Raw genomic sequence first — 23,887 nt, 5'->3', positions numbered from 1 at the left:
TTCAGCTTATTGGAAATGTTTCTTGACATTTACTTGTTTTTGTCTTGAATGTTTCCAAATTGTTTCAATAAATGCATAATATGTCAATCCTCCATGAGTCAAGTTTTGTTATCTGGCATTTGGTCACTGTAAATATACAGTAAAGGTCTATTTTATTTTTGTATCAAGTTTTTTAAAGAGATAGTGTATTTCCTGTAGGCAAGATGCTCTGCCCATAATGTTTTACCACACGGATTCAGGATATTTTGCAAAATATTTCCTGCCCAAAACATGTACCTAGTGAAGGGGGTGGATTGGAATCCACTGCTGCTTCAATGTATATGTAATGAGTAATTATAATCAAGGTATTAATCAATATTTTTCTTTCTAAATATCAAATGAGTTGAATGACTTCTCTGGAGATTTTACTTTGTTATAGAAGTTACCAGTGTGATTACTGAAATGTTCTTTTCATGTATTCTTTAATGTCAGTTTTTGATATCTGAATGCAGTAACAGTGCTTGCTCATTTAGCCTGGCTTCCAGAAATGAAATAGGGACATGTTTTTTGTTTTTTTTGAGAGAGAAAGGTGTTCTTCAACGTGTTAAAACAAATAGGGGTCATTGAAGTCTATAGTTTAAGGGACCATTTCTCAGTTAAAGCCTATATTTTCCATTTAGACTAAAGTGTCCTATCCTTGAGAGAAAGAACTTGTTATCTTGATGTTTTGAGACGAGACTCCTGTTTATAGTTAGAGCCTGGCCAAATCCAACCTTGGAAAAGCTGTGTGTCTGTGTGTGTGTTAGTCTTATTGGTAACAGGTTAAGGAACAACTGGCATTATTGGAGATTGACTGAGTTGTTGTTCTGGACATGCTGGCGCCCAGCAACCCAAATCTGAGACCAGGAAGGTCATGGCGTGCCTAACTTCAGGGTCCGAGTGTCAGCTGCATAATCTATGGAGATATGCTTCCATTTATCTGTATATGTGTGGAAAATTACTATGTTTATCTATTTATTAGCCAATGAGAATCATTCAACCTGTAAGCAATGATGTAGCTTTGACCTTGGTGAAGGCTATAACTGCTGTGATCTTTGTAACTGTAAGCGGGGCGGCCTACAAACTCCTGTGTGAGTCTTGAAGCTGACTTCTGCTGATGAAACTGCAAACTATCTTCAGTAAAACTTTTCTTCAATTTATTATAACTTCTTTCAAACATCTGGTCCTTAGGTCCTAAACTGTTACCCCCTAACACTAGAAATGGCAGCAAAATTTCAGAGAAAAACGCTCTCATACCGATAAAGACTTTCAGTAAGACCTGTGTAACAGTCACCAGCTGGAGCGCCCATGAGAGCCACCAGAGGGCACTCCACACCAGACTTTCATGTTCACTCACAGACTACATCTCCCATCATTCTCTGCCTGGACTCATCAGCACTCATTATCACATTCACCTGTATCCCATCTTCTTGTTTAGTTCACCCCATCACTCACTGTGAAGTTTTGTATGTTGTTGCACTGCATTTCCAAGCGTTTTCCCTGGTTTCATGTCTCTTGGTTTTTGGATTTCTTGCCTCTTGGTTTTTGGATTTCTTGCCTGTTCCCTGGATTACTTGCCTGTTCCCTGGATTACTCTTTTGCCTCTGACCCCTGCCTGTTTTGATTGTTTGTTTATTTGTTGTTTGGACTGCCTTCCTGTGTTTGACCCCTGCTTGTGCTGATTACGATTCTGGATTACGCTTCAAATAAAGCTGTAATTGGATCTCAACCTTTGTGTCTCGGAGCAGTTCGTGACAACCTGATAGAAGGAACAAAGCATTTACACATTTGACCTGAATATGCTAGAAGGATATTTTACACACAAAAAATATTTTAGCATGTAGCATCAACTTTTTATCATAGTTCAAATAAACTACTGCAATTCCCTAAACTCTTTTTCTTGCATTGATTATATGACTTGGGTTGGTCTTGGGTTTTGACCCTATATTCAAGAGAAAGAGGAACATGTGTTTGGTGGCTTCAACCAGCAAGCTTTTTACATCATTCAGAGTGGAAACTTCCAGGGTTACCAACTATCACGCATAGAGCGTGGGACTTACGCAGTTGATACTTTTCACACGCTCTCACGCCCAAGGTTATTAAAGTTTCGCATTTTTAAATTAGTTTTTATTTTAATATTGTTTTCAAATTTTTATTTTGAAAACAGAACACTTCAAGTGTAGACCAAAGCAAGATGTTTAATTTAAGCAAAGTTTAATGTTTGCACAGATTACAGTTAACTTGTGTGCAGACATCTTGACAATAAAAATAAAATAATGCAACAAAGTAAAAACTATGAAAGATTCAGACAAACTAATTTATATTAAAGATGATATCTTTAAACATGCCTAGTTTACTTTTTCCAGCTGTACAATATAGCTGACAACTGGTACATCAAAAAAAAAAAAAAAAACATACAAAAAAAAACCAGTTCAATTCATCTGACTACAGACCTGCCAACACAACCTGCTGTGAAGCCAGTGTGATAAAAAAATGAAGTATCTATGCAGTGTGTGTGTGTGTGTACATATGTTTCTATCCCGGTGGGAACTTGGACCTGAATGCACACTGACTCATGGGGACATGTGTCACTGTGGGGACCTAAATTGAGGTCCTCATGGGTACACAAGCTTATAAATCATACAGAATTATTATTATTATTTTTTTCAAAATGAAAAAATGCATAAAGTTTTGTTTGATGGGTAGGTTTAGGGGTCGGGTTAGTGTAAGGAGACAATATACAATTTGTACAGTATAAAAACCATTATGTCTATGGAGAGTCTCCACAAGGATAGTAAACCAGACATGTGTGTGTATACGTGTGTGTGAGTGTGTTGTCCTGGTTTTCCCTACACTGTGGGGAAATGTCTCCACATGGATCATAAAATTATTAGCAGTAAATGTTTTGTAAAAACAAAGATAATAACAGAACCTTTCAACCTGTTAAATTTTATTTCAGTTTACGAAAATGTTTTTTGACAGAAAGTTGTAGTCTTAGTTTCATTTCCCTTTCGAAAGGGAACTCGCACTGCGTCGATTGACGCTTTGGGGGAGCGCCTCAGGCGTGACAGGTGTCTGAAATTACTATCAAATCCCGACAATCCTATTGACGGGCGACAGCCCATGAATCATTAACCCTCTGGGGACCAAGCTGTTTTTGGGGTCCTTGAGATGTTCTGACATGCCTTGACATTTGTGCTTTTTTCAGTTATTTATAAACATGTTAATGGCTAAGGTGTAAATTCACTCTATATAGCACAAACAGGGCTACCATAATATGCAAGCAACGTGTATGTAGATGTTTGTATTTTTAAGAGAATAATGTTTATGCGTGGTTATTGGAAAAAATAAAAATGAAAGTTTCTGAATTAAGACCACACAACACATATTAAATATGTGTCCACAAGACTTTTGACTAATGGATGTTGTCCCTTTGAGTTCTAGCTTCAAAATGATCTGAAAATAGTCTTGCTTTATCGTTCACAAAAAAAAATACATTGATTTAAGTGGTGTAAAACAGGTTTTGCTTGCAAAGCCAATATGCGTGAAGGAGGAGTAGTTTACACATTAGATTACAGTGTCCCACCCACTCTGCATAATGAGCCATTCACTCAGGTGTGACACTGACTGAGCCACAATGCAAGGACAAAAGATGTATTTAGACTTATAATGACCATTTAAGATTTCGCTTACATCTCTCTTGTAAATATGTTTTGCTATTTTATTAAAAATGTTACAATTACAACAATAATTACAATTTCAACAATATTTCAAGTGTACTCTTTCTTTGTAAAAAAAAAAAAAGATTGTAGGCCTACATTTTATCATATGTATTCATTAGTTTGAATATAGCCAACATTGGAACATCTAACATCTTAGTCTATGACTTTATTTTTGACAAAAATAGTATTTATATATATATATATATATAACGTTAGATATTTTATTTCAACATATTTCAGTCGATTTTTACTCATCTCAGTAGGCTATAGCAAAGCAGTTTATTCTTTCACACACAGACGCGCGATTCATATTTAGGCTAAACAGTCTTTACAAATATGTACCCTTCATTCATCTCACAGAAAGGCGAGTCATATTATAGAAATGCGATTAATCTTTTTGCGGTTTGCATAGGCCTACACTAACGTTATTCCATAACGTTATTCCACACTTGAGAAAAGAAAACAGCCTACCTCACTCCTCGGCGGGATCTGCTCCTCATATCAGGAGATATTGCTCCTCATATCAGCACTGTTGTGAGGAATCTTTTCTCCATAAGGTTGGCTATATTATGCCTCACTCGATCGCGACGCGCTTTGTTTACAGGTGATGTGGGCGTTTCACAGGTCTGAAATGGTTCTCAGAATTTGCGTTTGAATAGCACGTGCTCTCCGGGGCGTGGTCACATTACTGTGAATCATCTCGTAATGAGGTCGACTGGAGTCGCTCTCTTTTTATACAGATTACAGAAGCTGATAATATTTGTTTTTTATATAAATTACTTCATTTAAAAGATGCGATCTCAAGCTTTATGCCCGTGGGTCTGTTTGCCTGTTTGACTGAATTTTCGCGGAGTTATAGATCATTTTCGAACGCGTTTCAAATGGGAGTTTACTGACAGAGAGAAGGCAGAAATCGCATCATGTTAATTTTTCTTTATTTGTCAAAAAGCAAAACACTTTATTTTTATTGTGAGTATACAGAAAAAAAATAGAAACTGAACAGGATCGATTGATGTATTACACGAAAATGAAAGATCAAAATTAACAGAGCATTTTGTGTTTATTTTTCATTGCTAAAAAAAAAAACGAACAAAACGCGCCGACGCGTTTTTGGTCCCCAGAGGGTTAACGTGCGACCCAGAAGTAAATGAGGGCGCCTTGCAAACATGACATTCACTTTTTTCGTCTTCAGGGACTGTTCTGTCTGTAAGCGCTTTGAAAATCAAAGGTAAAGTTATTAAGTGCACTGAGAGGGCTGAGTGCTTTCAGAAATGTGTAGACCCATGCCCAAGATACTTGACGCCGGGTGACACACACCAACTGTGTGTCACAAGGCAGTTCTCGAGGGATCTGTCTGTGCAAATTGTGAGCCTTTTTCTCTAAGAACACTCCGCTCTCGTCTGGCCCTCTTCTAGAGAGAAGAGGGTTCAGCGTCTGGAGGGTTCGGCGCGTTGGGGGAGAGATCGGTCGTGGTAGATGATCGTCAATGATCGATTTCTCCCTGGCCATAAACCAACAGCTCAGGTGAGCCTTCCATTCCTTCCCGGTCTCCATTCTGAGATCGAGAGGACATGGAAGAACCCATATTCTACCCGTATCCACCGACATCAGCGGGCTAGTTTCGCTGATGTTGAGGGGATAGGAGAACGTGGGTATGTGTCGATGCTACCCATTGACGAGACGTTTGCGAACTATCTCGCGTCTGGGCGGACATTGACACTGAGAGCTCCAACCCTGCCATCCAAACCCCTGAAGACAACGTCGCGTTTGAATGGCAGAGCATACTGTCACTGGGTCAGGCCGGTGCTGCCCTGCATACCATGGTGGTGTTGCAGGCATACCAGACCGATCTGCTGGGGGATCTCGACCAGGGGGCGGGGCTGTCACCTGAGGCGGTTGCTGAGCTGCGCCACACCACAGATCTAGCTCTATGGGCCACAAACCAAACTGCTGCCGCGATCGGCCGATCGATGGCGGCGATGGTGGCCACGGAGAGACACTTATGGCTGAACCTGGCCGACATCAGGGAGAAAGAGAAGGGCTTCCTCCTCGATTCGCCCGTTTCACCCTCTGAACTTTTCGCCACCTCCGTGGAGGCGGTGGTTGGAAAATTCAGAAAGGCAAAGGCGCGCTCAGCGGCGTTTAAAATCTGTATACCGCTGAGATCCGTGCTCACACCCAGACAGGTGGGAGGGCCTGGTACCTCACAGTCCGAGGACCTTAGACAGGGCCAGAGAGCCAGCGTCGCCTCTCGTGCTCCTCCTCCGTGGAAGAGTAGGTCACAGAAGAAACGGGACTCCTGCTCATTCTAGGTGTAAACTATGTTAAAAGCTTAGGCTTCCTCTCATTCTGAGAGCATTTGAGGCCTCTGCTCATTCCAACTGGAATTAGCGGAGCACTAAGTGGTAGAACGTCATTCTAAAAAAGAATGGAAATGTTGAATGTTTCTGCTTGGTTTCATTTCTAAGCACACCTGTTTTAGCCCTCGGGCTATTAGCCACCTCAGGGTAGAGTAGTTTGTCTCCTCTCTAAAAAAAAGAAAAGAAAAGAAGAGTACATCGTCCTGAGTACATCACTCCCTTGAGCTCGATTTGGTTTTTCATACAGACTGAGTGTTTTTGCAGTTTTTGATTTTTTTCTCTCTTGAGGCTGTTGCTCCTCCGAGCACTCAAGTAGATCTATGCTTATAGGCTGGCCTAGGCTATACTAGGGATAGTGGAGGCGTTCTGCTAAAGCATTTAGCACTCTAGGCTTTTAGCATCCCTATATGACAGCCTCCTCGCATGGTGGGAGTCGTTCGAGCAAGCCCCGCCCCCTTCTGGTGAGAAGAGTAATGCAGGTTAGTGCAGAGGCATGATTGATAAAGACCTACACTCTTAGAAAAAAGGGTTCATTGGGGTTCTATATAGAACCTTTTAGGGGTTCCAAATACGTAGCGCCTGATAGAACCTTTTGAGGTTCTATAAAGAAGCTTTTCTTCTAAGAGTGGTTAAGGTTCTAAGGTTAGGCCTTCAATAAGGCTTCCCCAGTACAATGTTTTTTTCAGGGTTAGGCTGTCTTTTGCTCTGCGAAGAGTTTTTCTGCGAAGAGTTTTTTGTTTTTGGTTTGCCAGACCCTGCCGTGCAGAGCTAGCATATGGACTTGGGCCTCCAGAGAAGGCTCCACTCAGCTCGCTGAGCTGCTGCTCAAGCGATGGGTTGAAGGTGGTTGGCTTGCAAGCCAACCTGCTACTGGTTCCCTCCCGGAACCTCTGTTTTATCTTGCCTACAGCCTGGTTTGCCTACCAGGCAGGCCATGTGCTCCCCTCACTGAGGGTCACTATGAGTACTTGGCCTCCTGAAGTCTGGTCAGACGGTCGTAGGCCTCTCGTGAGGCCTCCCAGTTAGATCAGCCCTTAGGCCTTTTTCAGGCCTCCTCAGTGCTTTGAAACATAAGCACTGGGTAGATCCGTGGATCGAGCAGGGAAACTCCCCTCGCTAGCAAGGGTTGTAAGCGCTATGCTGAGTCATGCTCTCCAGGATACCCCGTCTTTGAGATCCAGGCTGAGTGGTTCACTGTCAGCTTCGCAGTCCCTCAGGTTGGATGCCTTACCTAAAGTTGGCCAGACTGAAGTGTCTGAGAGCTGATCACATAACGTTACATTTACCTCAGGAAAGCCATTTAATGACCATATAGGCTATAGGCTAGAAAAATTAGCTATAGAAAGGAGTGTTTTGCTAAAGATGTCCACTATATTACATATTATATGTTTACTTACATCATTAAAATATTATAAAGTTGTTATTATAATAAAAAATGCATTATATTTAATTTGAGTTTTTTTTTTTAACCTTTAATAATACCAGCTGGCAGGGCTCTCTGTATGTTTACAGCATTAGTGAGATATATATTTTTTTTTGAGAAAAATTAACATGTATCTACTGTAATTATCCAAATTAATCGATATTCAATCAAGATGTCAAGCAATAATAAAAACACTAGCCTACCAGTCATTGTACCATGTAGCTAAACATTGTAACATGTTGTCACTAAACTTAATACAATTCTGTTTAGTTACCAAATGTTTTGACAATCACAACTTTTTTTTTTCACATACCCCCAATATCACCTTTCTTCTTCATCCTGATGCCCAACTTCAGCAGATCGTCTTGACCATGCCTAGATGCATTGAGTCGCTGCCAAGTGTGATATACTGATTATTAGATATTTGCGTTAATAGGCAGTTGAAAAGGTGTACCTAATATAGTGGCTGGTGACTGTATATATATATATATATATATATATATATATATATATATATATATATATATATATATATTTGAATTCAGATATACTACTTGGTTGCATACTGCTTTTCGCCTACTACATATTATGGAAGTAGGCATATTTGGACACAGCGAGTGTTTTGTCATGACAGCTCACTGATCCATCATCATCATCTCTCTGCTCCTGCTGGCCTCTCTGCTGCCACACCTGACCTTCACTGGTGAGATTAACTGAACAGAATATTGATCAATCTGTTAAATAATATTGCTAAGTGTCCTCATGGTCACAACCATATATAATTGCAATATTACATGGGAGCACAAAAGTAATTTCACATTAATTCACTTAGGGCCATCTTGGTTACACCCTCAATTTCCAGTCATGCAAGTACGGGTCATATAAACTTGAATGGGCAAAGACTGAAAACGCCAACTTTTGGTCAATATTTGGGATACAATCAAACAAAAATGGTATAATAAATTCAACTTTTTTAAAACTTAAATCTAATAATTCAAACCATCGGTGGCTTCAATACGAGACCGGAAGGATTAACAAGAACAGTACTTTCTAATCATTGTGTTGCTCATACTACACTTTTTTTTTTAAAAAGGAGGTGGAGTAACGTGCCACTTAATGTCACCACCCATATTTAAAGTATATTTATACCATGTTTAGCCAGTGAGAGCTCACTGATCATCTTCTTCATCATGACCATCATCATCATCTCTCTGCTCCTGCTGGCCTCTCTGCTGCCACACCTGACCTTCACTGGTGAGAATGATTATATAACAGTAAATTATGATGATTTTTAAGGATGTTTGATTCATATGTGCTGACTAAGTTGACTGACAGCTCTCTCTCTCTCAGCTCATGTGAATGTGGGTATAGTGAACGGCACAGAAGCCAAACCCCACTCCAGACCTTACATGGTTTCTCTTCAGAAGAACTCTCGACATATCTGTGGTGGATTCCTCATTTCTGATAAGCTTGTCTTGACTGCTGCACATTGCTATGGCAGGTAAAAGCTTGTTTAGTATTACCTGCAATATTGAGTATTGACAACAACTACAGTGCAACCATACAGTGTATCATATGACATAAATACACATTTCCAATATGCTCTTTATACAGATCTGAGATTCGGGTTGTGGTTGGTGCTCATGACTTAAGGGACAGCAAGAGTGTCATCAGAGTGAAGTCCTACATCCCGCATCCAGACTATATACGCAGACCTATTCAGAATGACATCATGCTTTTGAGGGTAACAACCTGTAATATTTTTAGTTGTTCAAAAGAAAATCTGATCAGGAAACAGTAGCACAAACCACTATGTTTGATTTTCTATTACAATTTCTTGCCTTAATAATTACTGAAGGGATTTAAATCATTATATGTAAATGGCCAAGTGTTATTTCCTATTAGGTCTATTTCCTACATTTATATATTGCTCTGTGTAGCAACAAAAAAGAAATGGGCAAAAAAGGCAAAAAAACAAACAAAAACAAAACAAAACAAATATCATTGATGCATTTGTTTTGTGGCTGTTATAAGCAGAAAACACAATAATAAAGAGGCATTTAAAAATAAAATCAACTTTAGGGCTTCTGTACAAACCTCAAAAACAAAAGTATAATCAACTGAACTTCAGTCTTATAAAATTTTTTTTATAAAAAATGGTTGTATTTTTGAATTACAGCTAGAGAAAAAAGTCAAACTAAACAACAAAGTTAGACTGATATCATTACCGAAGAAAGGAAAACACGTGAAACCAGGTACTCTCTGTAGTGTTGCCGGCTGGGGAAGACTGTGGACTAATGGCCCAGTGAGTAATCGTCTAATGGAGGCAAACACGACTACAATAAATCAGGCAGACTGTCAGCGCAGATGGGGATTGAGCTTCTTTCCCTCACAGATGATCTGTGCATATGGCAGTGGTGGATCCTGCAGCGTATGTGTAATATATATGTGTATATTCATAGACTTTATGGTAATGTACAGACTAGTTTCACTAGTGACGTGTTGATCTGTGTTTCTTAACAGGGGGATTCAGGAGGTCCTTTGGTTTGTGGAAACACTGCAGTTGGTGTCACATCTTTCGGAGACCCTGATCGCTGTAATTCACCTGAACATCCTGAAGTTTATACTAAGATTTCAGCATATCTTCAATGGATCAACAAAATGGAAAAATTAAGTGACTTCATGTAAACTAAAAAGAAAGAAATGTTTTTCTTGAATTCTTACATAAACCTTCTTTCAATCACATGGCAAGCATCAATTATAGTCAAAGTGTTCTCATTGTCACAACCATATATAACAACCATATATAATTGCATGCTCAAAATCATTTAGCAGTTCACTTGGTGGCCACCTCAATTTTCAGTCATGCAAGTACGGCTCATATCTACTTGAAGGGGGGAAAACTGAAATAATAAAAATAGAAAAGAAAATATTTTATAAGTAAAACAATTAGTTTAGTCTAAATTAAATTAAGTTGAATTAAAACAGTCCTGGAAAGGCCTCCAGGATTTGAGTAACCCAATATGTGTTGTTTTTAGCCCAGTGGCTGGGTAAATATATTATAGGAAAGAAAGTATGTCTATGTTGGGAAAATTTTACCCAGCAAATTGGGTTGTTTATTTAACGGAGCATAATGGGTTTATTTTATTACTTAATTTTTACTATAATACTAGTTTATTTTTTACTTCATACATGAATTACTGCTTACAGATTAACTTAAAACTCTTAAACCTCTAAACTTTTGTAAAGTACTCCAATTAACTGACGAGTATCATATTTTACACAGAATATATTTTACATAGCATATTTTATACAGGGTTGCCATACGCTTTTAGGCTCTGTCTCAGGCTCTCACGCTGCCAAAGTAAATCTCACATCAAATTAAAACATTTGCTGCACAGACAGTTTGGCTTATGGCTTCAAGAATCACGTTATTTTTATATCACACACCATTTGGTGTGTGCAGCGCTGCATGAAGTTGAACACATGAATTGACAAGGGCTGCTTCCGAAAACTTTAGGTGATGATACACAACTTTTTATGCAATGTTGCTGGGCAATATTGCCGTCAATGGGCAACCAGGTACGGCACAGGGCCCACGACCGATCTAAAGTATCCAGATAGAAATATGTTGCCCATTCTCAATGGGAAAGTGCCCAGGCAACATTGCTCAAAAAAGTTGCCCTGTGTAAAAGTTGCCCTACCAGGCAATGACTTCAAAGGCAGCGTTTGCGCATTAAGGCACCTCGGAATACAATTTTGTACAGGCTTCTGAGGTAGCGTAACGAAATGTCGTTGCTAGGTTACCAGCTCATTACCGCTACATGGTGTATTCAGTGTAGGATTTTGGTGTATGATTTCATCTAATAATAATAGCCAATAGCGTTTAGTTTATATAACAGCTTGGCCAGAGCCTCAGTTGAGTAAGTAGACTCAGTTTCCTCCTGAATATTCCTCCTAATCTCTGCCATATTGCTTTAAAATATAGCATTCTGTGCAGAATTCAAATAAGTCAGATAAGTTTTCTGGTCTGCGCCGACTCGCGCTTATGATCCGCTCTGTGCTGTCGTGTCTCTGGACCGGAGCAGACGGCGGTTCACGTGACGCTAACATGAAAACAGACTTAATTTGCCCCAATTGAAAGTATTTACACTGTCTAAATCATTCCCTGTCCCCTATATAGTGCACTATGTGCCATTCACCATGTTGAAAATGTTAAATGTTTGAACAAATGACTGATTTTAGTCGCAGCTTCAGTGTCTGTTTGTAATGTAGGTGGAGGGACGCTTTAGATTCTAGAGAGCATTAGATTGGACAGAAAATCTGATGAGAAGCTGAAGTGCAGCGTGATGTCATCAAAATCATGGTGGAATTGAGAGACTGTAAGTTTTGAATGGTTATATATTTTAAATGTGAATTTTGTCATTGTTTCAGAGCTTATAGATAACAGTAAGTAACTGTCAAATCAAATGATATAAATATTGTGGGGATATGTGAAACACCACGTGATTACAGAGGCGTAAAACTCGTTTGCACCAGCTAGTGGTGATTTCTTTCAAAATTCTTACAGGCCTCTAGGGCCATGAGTCGAACATGCCCACAAAGTTTCGTTCTGATCGGCAGTGTTGGGAGTAACGCGTTACAAAAGTAATGTATTACAGTAACTTATTACTTTTTGTTGTAACGCAGTAGTGTAAGGCATTACTAATCAGTTTTCAGTAATATTTTACTCGGTACATGTTCAGTAACGCTTGCGTTACAACACACTTTTAGCCCAAAATTTAATTGTTCAAAAAAAAACAAAAAACAAAAAAAAAACGGTGGGAAACCCAGCCAGACCGCGAGACATTAACGAATAAAAAATGCCTATAAGTTATTACATGTTCGTGGTCAGTCAATAGCTGCGTGTGGTGTCCAAGTTTGTAAATAAAGACTAAATGACAGCTTCTGATATATTTGTATGGCGATTTATTTCATTCATCTCCCTCTTGCTGGTGTACCTTTGTATTGTGTGACATAGTCCAGTAAAAGCGTGTTTAGGACAGGTTTAGCAGGAGTGCAGCGAGGCATGATTTCGGTCTCTGTGCTCGCGCTGGCCAGTGGAAAAGCGGCTAATGAGAATATGGTAGAAGAAGACTGTACATTCGCGAGATGGACGTATGCGCATTACTCTGTTTGTTCTGTGTTTTCTTTCTAACCAGAGAGCAGTATGTTTTCTTTCGTTTTGAATTGTTCTGTTTAAAAGTAGACATGTCTGACTGTGAGGCAAGTGCGCTGAGTTTCGGTTCATTTATGAGACGCGCTTCAGTTCACGCGCGGGCGCCTCCGTGCCCTGATTATCTCGTCTACTATATTTACTTCTTTTCTTATTTATTAAATCCAAGCAAATGGTTGATGAAACATTGATTCAAATTAAGATACAATTAATACAAAACGAAATTCACTTTAAAGAAAGGCTTTGTGCTTTCTGTTTGAGGTCTCTGTGAAAGCTTTAAAGCAGTCTTTTAGTGCCGCTTTCAGAGCGCTCACGTCCGTAACTGAGAACTGACACGACCATTGTTTTTTCCTCATAAATGCGAACATAAAATAAAATAAAATAAAATGAATATATTATGTTCTGTGGAGAGCCAAACCTTCTTCATCCGGTGGGTAGTATTAATTTTGGTTTGCTTAGCGTAATTCACAGAATTACTAAAAAATATTTTGCTACCTAAAAGTTAAAGGTCCCGTATTATGCCCCTTTTCACAAGATGTAAAATACGTCTCTGATGTCCCCAGAGTGTGTATGTGAAGTTTCAGCTCAAAATACCCAACAGATCATTTTTTACAGCATGTTTAAATTGTCATTTTTTGGGGCTCAGAGAAACGCGCTGTTTTAGTGTGTGCCCTTTAAATGCAAATAAGCTGCTGCTGGACGACCCAGGGGGCAGAGCTTCATGAGCTTGCGCTCAGTCTCTCAGGACAATTTCATCTCACAGAATGATGATAATATCAGAAACTCTCAGTAACGGTGTTCAGTTCGAGTCGGACAATAATGCCTACAGAGTAGGGTGACCACCTGCTAATAAGCCCAAGGGGGGACAAGGGGTATGTTTCTGAGGGACAATGTGGGACACTGCCTGGCGCGGCGGTGCCCCCACCCCACGGGCAGACTCACTGATAGCTGGTTTACCCATTTCTAGCACATACCACCTTACATGGTAATAATGCCCTATTCCCCTAAACATGAGTAATTGCTGATGTATGCTCATGAATGGGCCAACCAATGTGTATTTTTTTTCTAAATAAAAATTCATAATATTTTGAACATTCAATGAATTGACAGATGTACTTCCACTTAAGATTTACTATTTAATTTTATTTATTTTTCATTACAATTTATTCACTTTAAATAAATTATAATATAAAATTATAGGATTAACAGGAATTGTAGTTGCTCAACACCACAGGAACAGTAAAAAAAAAAGTATTTAAAAAAAATACGATTGACATCGTATTCCCCTCCATGTCCGATTGAGAAGGACGTTTTGCAAAGGTCACAAAAAGCCCTCTCGGTATCCCCCTCAACACCTTTCAGCCACAAATATTCATTTCCCCATTCTTTCTTGTACCCACACCTTCTCTTTTTAATTGATGATGACGGTGCCTCTCAGTCTCTTTCTCGAATTTTTCGAATTGGAAAGCGCGCATCTAAAAGTTCCTTCCTTCCCAGTGTGTCTGACAACAACGAAAAAGTTGACAACAACCTAGTCAGCAGTTCAACTGAGGGGTGGGTGTGGCAACAATAGCGTGCTGAAATGTCAAGTAATGTTCGTTTGTCTGCGTGGGGCTCGAGGATATAGAGCGACCAACTTTTTTTTGAGCAAGCATAGATTATGCGTGACACGGTCTCAATTTGCGGGACGCATGAATTGGGCTTCAAACGCTGTGCGCGCACGCGCTACGCGGGACGGGTGGTCACCCTACTACAGAGTCAGAGTGCTGTATAGAGATGGAACAGGTATAGTTTAGTAGTTTAATTACGGTTATTATAACGTATTTGTCATCTGCTTGTATGTATCCATTATTTATTAATAGCCTACAAGTCTGCTGTCTGAATGATGATCAAACATATACTGATGAGTTTAATAAAGTTATTGTACATCACACAAAAGATGAAGCGTCAGTTTTACTTCAGAAAATCACCGTAAGAGCTGAGTAAACACAGTAAGTTATTAGAAGTGCGCAAGTACATAAACGAATTTCGGTAGAGTTGAGGGAGCATTCCTGTGGGCAGAGGTTAGTCAAAAAACGGTTTTAATGACGTCATTAAAGAAGGAAGTAGAGGGATGTAGTCCAAACGGGCCGTTCGATGTAGTCAACTTCTGTTAAATAAAATATCTCGCTTGGCATTGAACTTTGAGCTTTATAATTTTACAGATATTATTTATACTCTAACAACAACATTACACACTAACTAAAGTTTGAAACATGGGATCACGAAGAACGGGACCTTTAAAGATCTTTTTGTGTCACGCATGCATGCATGTCTATTTCCCTCATATTAAATATAAAATCCATGTGTGTAGATTTATATTTTTCTAATATCTGGTCTCCTTTATTAAGGGAGTAGCCTATGGATATATAAACAGTCGTTTCAATATATTGGTATTAAATGCATTTTCTGAGAATTTATATTTCACGGTTTTACAGCAAATGTCACGTCCATCCATAATGCTGGAATTGCTCAATTGTAAAGAATTTATTCTCAACTAGTTTTGTGGTGTAGGTCCGTATTTTATAATGTTAATTTCATATAATACTAATAGTAATTCAAAGATGTGGTAGCTTTTGATCTGGACGGGAAGGATAACTCTGGGAATTGGAAGGGGAAGTTCTGCCTTCTCACACCGCACACCGTGACACAGGTTCGTGGATCTGAGTGTCGCGGTTTCATATCGCATATCTTTACAGCCCTTTTAGAATGTTAAGTTCTACTTCTGTAGTTGTTTTGGTGAAAGTAACTCAAAAGTAATACAGGAGTAATGTGTAACGCATTACAATTCTGAGACAGTAATATTGTAAGGTAAAGAATTACTTTTAAATAACAGTAACAAGTAATGTATAATGTATTACAGTTTGGAAGTAACTTGCACAACACTGCTGATCGGCCAACATTAACCTCATCTAATAGGTGCTCAAACTTCATTGGCCGATGGCGGCCATGTTTTTCAAGATATGCGAATGTCCTCATAAACAACCATGGCACCTTGGACCAAGATACTGCATGACACTTTTGGTTTGTGGTTTTTGATTTTTTTTCTGTTTATAGCACCACCAAGCATCCGATCGCCACGATTATTTTCACTTGACCAAAGATTGAGCCCATACACATGTGCTTTCACCGAGTTTGGTGAAAATATCTCATTCCGTTCACGAGTTTTAGAGACCATTAATCGAAATTTAAACTTTTTGATATAATTATTGACAATCTGACTTCAGAGAATCTTGCTGCAAGATCGGGCCCAAAACCTAGAACTAGTTTACAAAAACTCCAAAATACCCCAAAATTTCGCCATGCGGCAATCGCATATGTAGCGCTCCCGTCAAGCCGATCGGGGCGGGCCCTGGTGACGTTGTAGATGGTGTGAGTACTACCAGCCCTCAAAGTTTCAAGTCTCTACGACTTGGTTTGGTCTGCCCGATCAGTTTTAGGTGAGAATGCTCATCACTGGAAATTTTAAGTGCTGTGCGCTTGAACCCCTAGTAAAAAAGACATATAAAACAAAAAACTATAGGGTCTCAGCATTTGATGCTTAAGCTGCTGATTACAAAATCTTTATTAAAGCCACACTAAGTAGAAATTGTGTTTTTGTCAAACAGCGACCCCTAGAGTCGCTGTGGAATACTTGCACTGTCGTAAATATAATATAGTATAACGTTTTTACATGATTGCAGCTAAATCACAAGTAAATAGTCTATAGTCTAGGCCTACTGTATAATTTAATTTGTGTTGTTTTTATTAGAATGTAAACATTACAAAATGCCAGATAACATCAATAAAGTTAAATGTACGTCGCATTATTTCATAACATTGTCCGTTATGATGTCATTAGACATGATTATTGCAATTTAACATAATAGTTTGTAAATTGTGCCCGTTTACACTATTAACAACCTCTACGTTAGGCTTATTTATGTCCTGATTATGTGAGATATTGAAAACTGTTCTCATGATAATCGCAGGAATCAACGTCAACAGCGTCGTCTGATATCCCTCAGGACTACGTGATAAATACACCTCACAACACCTGAGTTCAGCTGCCAAACTAATTCGTGAGGCATAGCTATCTGATTTATCAAAACGATTCCATTTACACCTGGTCACATAAATGTATTTTTGCGAAACGGATTTAAATCCGATCTTCAATTCTCGCGCTATGCAGATTTAATGGAGTGCACGTCACCGAAAGCAACAGATATGAGCTGCATTTTATAGATCATCAGCTAAAATGTAAAAATCAAAGACTGCAATAAGAGAGAGCAGTAACAGCCCTGGTAAGATCATTTCGTTTCTTTACTTTTAATGATGAAGATTGTGTGTTAAGCGTCTGTGATTTACTTTCACTTTGATTTGCGATAGTTTGCACGTTGCTTATAGATGCTCATCTGCGGTGATGCGTGTTCCAGTAGCGTCATCATATCTGGATATAACATATAGCCTATAACACGCTCTCATACAAAAAAACATGTTTTTTTTTTTTTTTTAGCATTTTTGGGAGGAGTACAATTTACATGTGGTCTCAACAACCAGATGCATTTACACTTGTCCAGTTTTGTCTGGAATGCGTCTCAGATCTCCTCCTGAAGTGGTTTGAGGGATCGGATTCAAATCCGTCTCAAATGCGTTTCGGAGGGCATTTACAACTGGTCTTTTCACGATCGGATAGCTATTATCCGATCTGAGAAAACGCATGAAGTGGCCAGGTGTAAACAACCCCCATGACAAAAACATACGCACGAAAGCCGAAAACAAACGCTGGTTGGCCTCTCACGTCCAAATTTGACGAAGTGGTGGGGGAAGTGACGTATGCCGTAAAGCAGTCGAATTTTGTAGTTCTTTTTATGCTCTGGTTACTACCCGAACCCCGAAGTTACATAGTGCCAGTAAAAGCGATCAGACCCCGTCAGGCTATGGCAGACGTGTCATTCAACCTATTGTAAGTCGATGTACCATCACAAGGATCTTGGAAATATATTATGGAGGTTGAAAAGTTACATAGTGTCGCTTTAAGCCTGTAAACACTTACATCAGAGAGGGAAAAAAACACTTTCAGGCCATTTATCACTGAAAAGTGTTTTTTGTTGTCCCCCCTCCCCCTTTTAAAGTGTAATAGCTCTACTTATGGCCCGATCTCTGTAAAAATTTGCATTCTTCTTTAGAATCATATGGCGCAAATGCTTCATCATGTTCATATATGGTTCCCATTACTGAACAATAAAGTCTTTCCACTTGCCCGTAGCAATATAAGTTAATGTTGAATCTAATTGTAACCCAGGTCACTAAAGAGATTCTGTTGATGTAAGGAGAGAGAAAAAAAAAAAGGACTAACACTTGTGAATATATAAAACAGTTATTTTATTCATATCTGTGGGGAAAGAAAAAAAATAGAAAGTTTAAGATTCTAAGAGAAAATAAGAAAATGCATAAAATAAAATAAAACTCATTTAGAAAAGTTATCCAATTTAGCAAGACAAAGATTGGTCCAATTCAACGAGTGGGAGTTAGCCCCGCCTTAATAGGTGGACTCAGGGCAAGGATGATGCAACACTTTTTACGAGACAGTGAAGCGGCTAGTTCAAGTTAGAGAAACTGCTGGTGCGATCCTAAAGAAAGAACCAAGAGAGAGAATTAGAACGAACAAACCAAGAGTGAAATCAGAGAAACACTAGAGAGACTTTTAGATTAAAGTGCGGATTGAGTTTCATCGGTCAAACGTTACGAGTGAACGTGTTATTGACTGCTACGAAGAGAGTACATATCCAAAGTCGGGATTTTTGCCCTTCATAGCCGAGAATTGAGTTCTCTTGGTGAGTGTTGTAATTAAATAATTCTTTTTGTGTGTAAAATGCTTGATAAATGGTATTAAATTACTAAATTCTGATGTTATATGCAGTTGTATGTAAAAGAGTTGACCCTTTTTGTTTATAATGGGAAGAGTATTGCATGTATGTGTTGAATAATTAATGTTTTAGAGTTAAAAGTCACCTCGAGTGGTTAATAGAGGTTATTTTAACGAATTTCGTCGTGTATTTGAGCTATGAGTTAAGGCGCGATCATGACGCACATGTAATACGGGCAGATGAGGCCTAAGTGCGTCATTGGAAAAATAGCTCTTTGCACATACAAACTATATGTGCTAAAGTAAGACGGAATTTCAGTAAAAGGAAAAAAATGTTGAAGGTTGTTTATACGCAGACTAACTGCTTTAATGATGTATATTTTTGAAAGGAATGTCTAATTGTATTTTTGGCCTTGTCTTTGCAAGGTTGGGTCTTTTCTTTCTTTCCTTTTTCCCTTTTTTCTTGTTTTTTTCTTCTTCTTTTCTACTTTTTGTCATTTCTGAGTCGGATGCTGCACATTTCCTGGACACCGGACGATTTTGAAGAAGAATTGTATGTGAATTGTCCCTGCTTGCTTCACATCGGAAAAAAAAACCCGTTGCGAGCGGGAACTGGCGAGCCATTTGCCCAATGCCCATATAAGGAAGGACCGAGCTTGTGAATCAAGGAACGAACGGAGTGGTATGATTGTGCACACATCTGAATTGAACTGTGTTGATCCGAGATACATTGCGGAAGAGGGATCTCGTGAGAGCGGCATTCGAACTGGAACTGAGAATTAGTGTGTATATAAATTATATACATAAAAAAAAGAAAAAAGGAATCTGAATTGTATTGAATTTGAGACTGCTAATTAAGCAGTAAATTTTGACCTGTATTTTATTTTCTCTACTGTTTTTTTTTTTTTTTCAAATTCTATTGTATTTCATTTTGATTTTAGATTTTATTTTTATTTATTTTTCTTGGAGAACGAGAGAAAGGGTATTCTTAAAGGGTCATCAATTGGAAAGATTGTACTTGAATTTAAACGTTTACTCAACCTTAAATAAGCCAATTAGAAACTAATTGAATAAATAGGTAAAAAATAAATTATAGATATATATTAATAGAATAAGGGTAAATTAAATTTATTAGCTTGAAACTAAATAGGTCATAACAAAGAGAAACAATAATAATTATAAACTAAATAGGAAATATAAATTAGGGTTAATATATTAAGGTTATATTTATTTGTTCCACGGCAAATCCTTGCTGTTCTCCTGGTCATTATATATTATATATTTTTTTTCTTTCCCCCCTGTGTGATGTGATGTGATGTGATGTTTAAAAATTTCACTGCTTTAATGTTTAATTCCTTAAATACATCATACTGAATTTTCTAACCAAAGAGTGTTTGTCACAAATTCTTTCTCTCCTTGCTGTTGACGCAGTCTCTTGAGCGAATCTGGTCTTCTGGTCACTGGTCCAAATTTTGAAGCGGTGCACTTCACGCTCATTTGCATATTTCGCTGTTTGTAAGTGAGGGTTGCACTGTCGCCGCGACGCAGGTTACAGAAAGTTGGCGAGCCAGCCAGGAGACTGTTGCTTAGCAACAAGGATAGTAGTAGGAAACAAGCTAATAAGAAACCAAATTTTTCTCAGAAGCGTTGATCTTGCGTTGTGACAATGGAAATAATTGAGAGAGAGAGTGTGGACGTAGCGAATGCGCTTCTTGTCAAAGGTCTCACGTTGACCGAAACAGATGATGAGCTGAGTACTTTCTTGCAAAGGTATGGCTCAGTTAAACGTAATTTGATAATTGACGATCAAACGTCTGAGTTCCATCAGCATGCCATTGTAGAATATGCTCACAGCTCTGCAATGCTGGACTTAGCGCCAATGTTACCCATAACTTTGGGAAGTCTTTCGAATCCAAGTGTCATGTTTCAAGTACGAGCTTTGGCTAGCGTCTGTAACCAGACGGCCAGTGAGAAACCTCTTCCAAATGTGTTTCAGGAGGAGTTGAATGAATTCCAGGAAGTTCACTCTACCAACTGTACTCCAGAGAGAGCGCGAAATGTGAGCTGTGATGATTCCAGTAAAGCAGAAACAGTAGGAATGCGAGATTTAGAATTCAAAGACCCAATCAAGAGACAGACGGGCCCTATGGCCTTTCCAGAAACCACCGTTGATGGTGTTACAGTGACTACTCGTTCTGGTTTCCCCATGAACGTTGTAGACCCACCAGGTATTCAGAAGATGGTTGTAGAGCACATAGTGAAGTCAGCTGATGCTGCGATGTTACAGCAAACTTCAGTCCGTCTTAGGAATTTCTCAGGGAGGTGCCCGCGTCCTCCAAATGAACCTGACTTTGACACTTGGCGAGTAAGTGTAGAACTCCTGCTAAGTGATCCGGCTATTTCCGATTTGCAAAGAGTACGTAGGATCCTAGATAGCTTGTTGTCTCCTGCCGCAGACGTAGTGAAGCATGTGCGACCTCCAGCTTTGCCTGCGGTGTACCTTGAGTTGCTAGAATCAGTGTATGGTTCCGTAGAGGATGGTGACGAACTGTTGGCCAAGTTTATGGGCACTTTACAGAACCAAGGTGAAAAGTCATCAGATTTCTTGCACCGGTTGCAAGTTCTTCTGAGTTCAACGATTAAGAGGGGAGGTATCGCGGAGAAAGATCATGATCGTTGTCTTTTGAAGCAGTTTATGAGGGGATGTTGGGATAATGGTCTCATTGACAGCCTTCAGTTAGGGAAGAGCGGAACCCAGCCACTCACTTTCGCTGAGTTGGTTGTGTTAATTCGAACAGAAGAGAATAAACGTACTTCCAAAGAAGAGAGAATGAAAAAGCACCTTGGGTTGCCAAAAACTCCTGTTGGTTACCCGAAACCTCGAGCTGCCACCCAGCAAGTGTCAGTGTATTCTCAAGAAACACCAAATGCTAATAGTTCTGAAACAGATTCTCTGAGAAAGCAACTTGCAGAAGCTCAGGCTCAACTTGCTACTTTAGGTAGAAATTCAGATCAGAAACGCCAGAGCGGATGTTCTGAGAAAACAGAATTTGATGCTTTGAGAAAAGTAGTAGAAGAGTTGCGCGCTCAGATAGCCGCTATGCAAGTTTCCATGACTCAAGAAGCAAAACGTGAAGATTCAGATAGCTTAGAAGTCGCTAACCTACGACGACAGGTAGCTGAACTGCAAGCTCAGAATGTTGCTCAGAGAAATTTTAGAGATCACTCCCGTGTGACTGCTGGTCCTCGAGTTTTTCCGCCTCAGAATTTGATAGAGACAGATACTGGTCGAGATGTTAGAAGGGCCCAACCAATGGCCAATCGGCCTCGTCCCGGATATTGTTTCCGATGCGGAGAGAACGGTCATTTGGCTGTTGCCTGTGATAATCCAGCAAACCCCTTGAGAGTTGAAGAAAAGCGTCGTAAGCTGAGAGAGCAGCAGGCCCAGTGGGACTCTCTGCACGGGAATTCTTCCTTGTCTTTAAACTAAGGGGCGTTTCTGTAGCGGGGCATACAGAGACGAGGTGTAACTTTAACCGCCCTAAGTGTTATAGACAAGCGGCCGTCGCGAGTAATCAGAATAGATCACCCTTAAAGAACCTGCCAGAGGGGTTAGTAGGAGTAAAGTGCACAGCGCATATTGTCATTGGGGGTAAAGAAATTAGTTGTCTTCTAGACACAGGATCTCAGGTTACTACCATTCCCCAGTCGTTTTACGAGTCGCACCTGTCTGATCATCCGTTGAAGTCATTGGGAAACCTACTAGAGGTAGAAGGAGCCAATGGACAAGCAGTTCCATATCTAGGGTACATAGAGTTGGTCTTGAAGTTTCCGAAAGAGTTCGTGGGTGCAGAAGTTGAAATCCCTACCTTAGCTTTGGTAGTTCCGGACCTCAATAGTCTGTCGCAAGTTCTAGTAGGTACCAACTCCTTGGATGTGCTTTATGGTCACTGTATCAACGAGAAACAGAATAATCCTTGTTCTAATCTTCATGGGTATCAGGCAGTGCTTAAAGTCCTTGAAGCGAGAAGGAGGCAAGCTAGCAGTGAACCATTAGGACATGTGAAATTGATGGGGAGTATCCCTGAGGTTGTGCCTGCCGGAAATACAGTAGTCTTGAATGGCTATGTTCAGCTTCGGGAACCTTGCTTAGAGAAATTGATAGCTCTTGAACCGCCTTCAACCCCAGCGTTCAGCGGTCTTTCGGTGGCGAGTTGTGTACACACTTTGCCATCCAGACGATCCTCTCAGCTGTCAGTTCTGCTTAAGAATGACACTCGGACTGATATAACAATTCCTCCTAAAGCTATACTTGCGGAGATTTACGCTGTAGAGGAAGTGATAGAGAGCACCAAGAAGAGCACCAAGAGTTCTTGCGGAGTAGAGTCATCAGCACCTACCTCTGCCAACCTTACCTTTGACTTTGGAGATTCTCCTTTGCCTTCACATTGGAAAGAGCGAATTTCGAACCGGCTAAATTCCATGCCTGAAGTTTTCTCTTTGCATGATCTTGACTTTGGTTGTACTAGTCAAGTGAAGCACCAGATTAGATTGGCAGATGAGACACCCTTTAAGCATAGGGCGCGTCCAATTCACCCTCAAGACATCGATGCCGTTCGAAAGCATCTTCAGGAATTGATTTCTGCCGGAGTCATTCGCGAGTCCGAGTCTTCCTTTTCTTCGCCCATAGTGGTGGTCCGGAAGAAAGATGGTTCGGTTCGGCTCTGCATCGACTTTCGGAAGTTGAACTCCCAAACGATTAAGGATGCTTACGCGCTACCAAATCTAGAGGAGGTCTTTTCTGTGCTTACTGGTTCCAAATGGTTCTCGGTACTTGATCTGAAGTCTGGATTCTACCAGATCGAAATGGATGAAGCTGATAAGTGCAAGACTGCTTTCGTATGTCCCCTAGGCTTCTGGGAATTCAATAGGATGCCTCAGGGAATCACAAATGCGCCAAGTACATTCCAGAGGTTAATGGAGCGGTGTATGGGTGATCTTCACAGGAAGCAGGTCTTAGTTTTCATTGATGACTTGATTGTCTTTTCAGAGACTTTAGAAGAACATGAGTCGCGGTTAGTCCAGGTCCTAAACCGGCTTAAAGAGTACGGGTTGAAGCTAGCGCCTGAAAAATGCCGTTTCTTTCAGACATCAGTCAAGTATTTGGGGCATGTTGTTTCAAAGGACGGAGTAAAGACTGACCCGGCTAAGATTGAAGCTCTAAAAACTTGGCTGAGGCCCACAAATTTAAAAGAGTTGAGA

The 23,887-nt window shown here is 39.8% G+C and overlaps 1 protein-coding gene and 1 long non-coding RNA gene across 2 annotated transcripts in view; one reads left to right on the top strand and one right to left on the bottom strand.

Moving 5' to 3' along the window:
* The window catches only part of LOC307169492, a 97,490-nt gene that overhangs the window by 21,113 nt on the left and 52,490 nt on the right, over positions 1 to 23,887 (bottom strand). The gene's annotated exons all lie outside the window — the stretch shown is intronic.
* Positions 8,714 to 10,279, top strand: LOC307169482 (mast cell protease 1A-like; the record flags this gene model as incomplete). The annotated part of the gene is made up of 5 exons (XM_079890152.1): positions 8,714 to 8,777; positions 8,874 to 9,024; positions 9,138 to 9,267; positions 9,703 to 9,954; positions 10,047 to 10,279. 5 exons carry the CDS (start codon positions 8,714 to 8,716, stop codon positions 10,209 to 10,211), a joined length of 762 nt encoding a protein of 253 aa, XP_079746278.1. The 3' UTR covers positions 10,212 to 10,279.

Source organism: Squalius cephalus, assembly GCF_949319135.1.
Source record: "Squalius cephalus genome assembly, chromosome: 13".
NCBI lineage: Eukaryota > Metazoa > Chordata > Actinopteri > Cypriniformes > Leuciscidae > Squalius > Squalius cephalus.
This window is presented reverse-complemented; position numbering and strand designations above follow the sequence as displayed.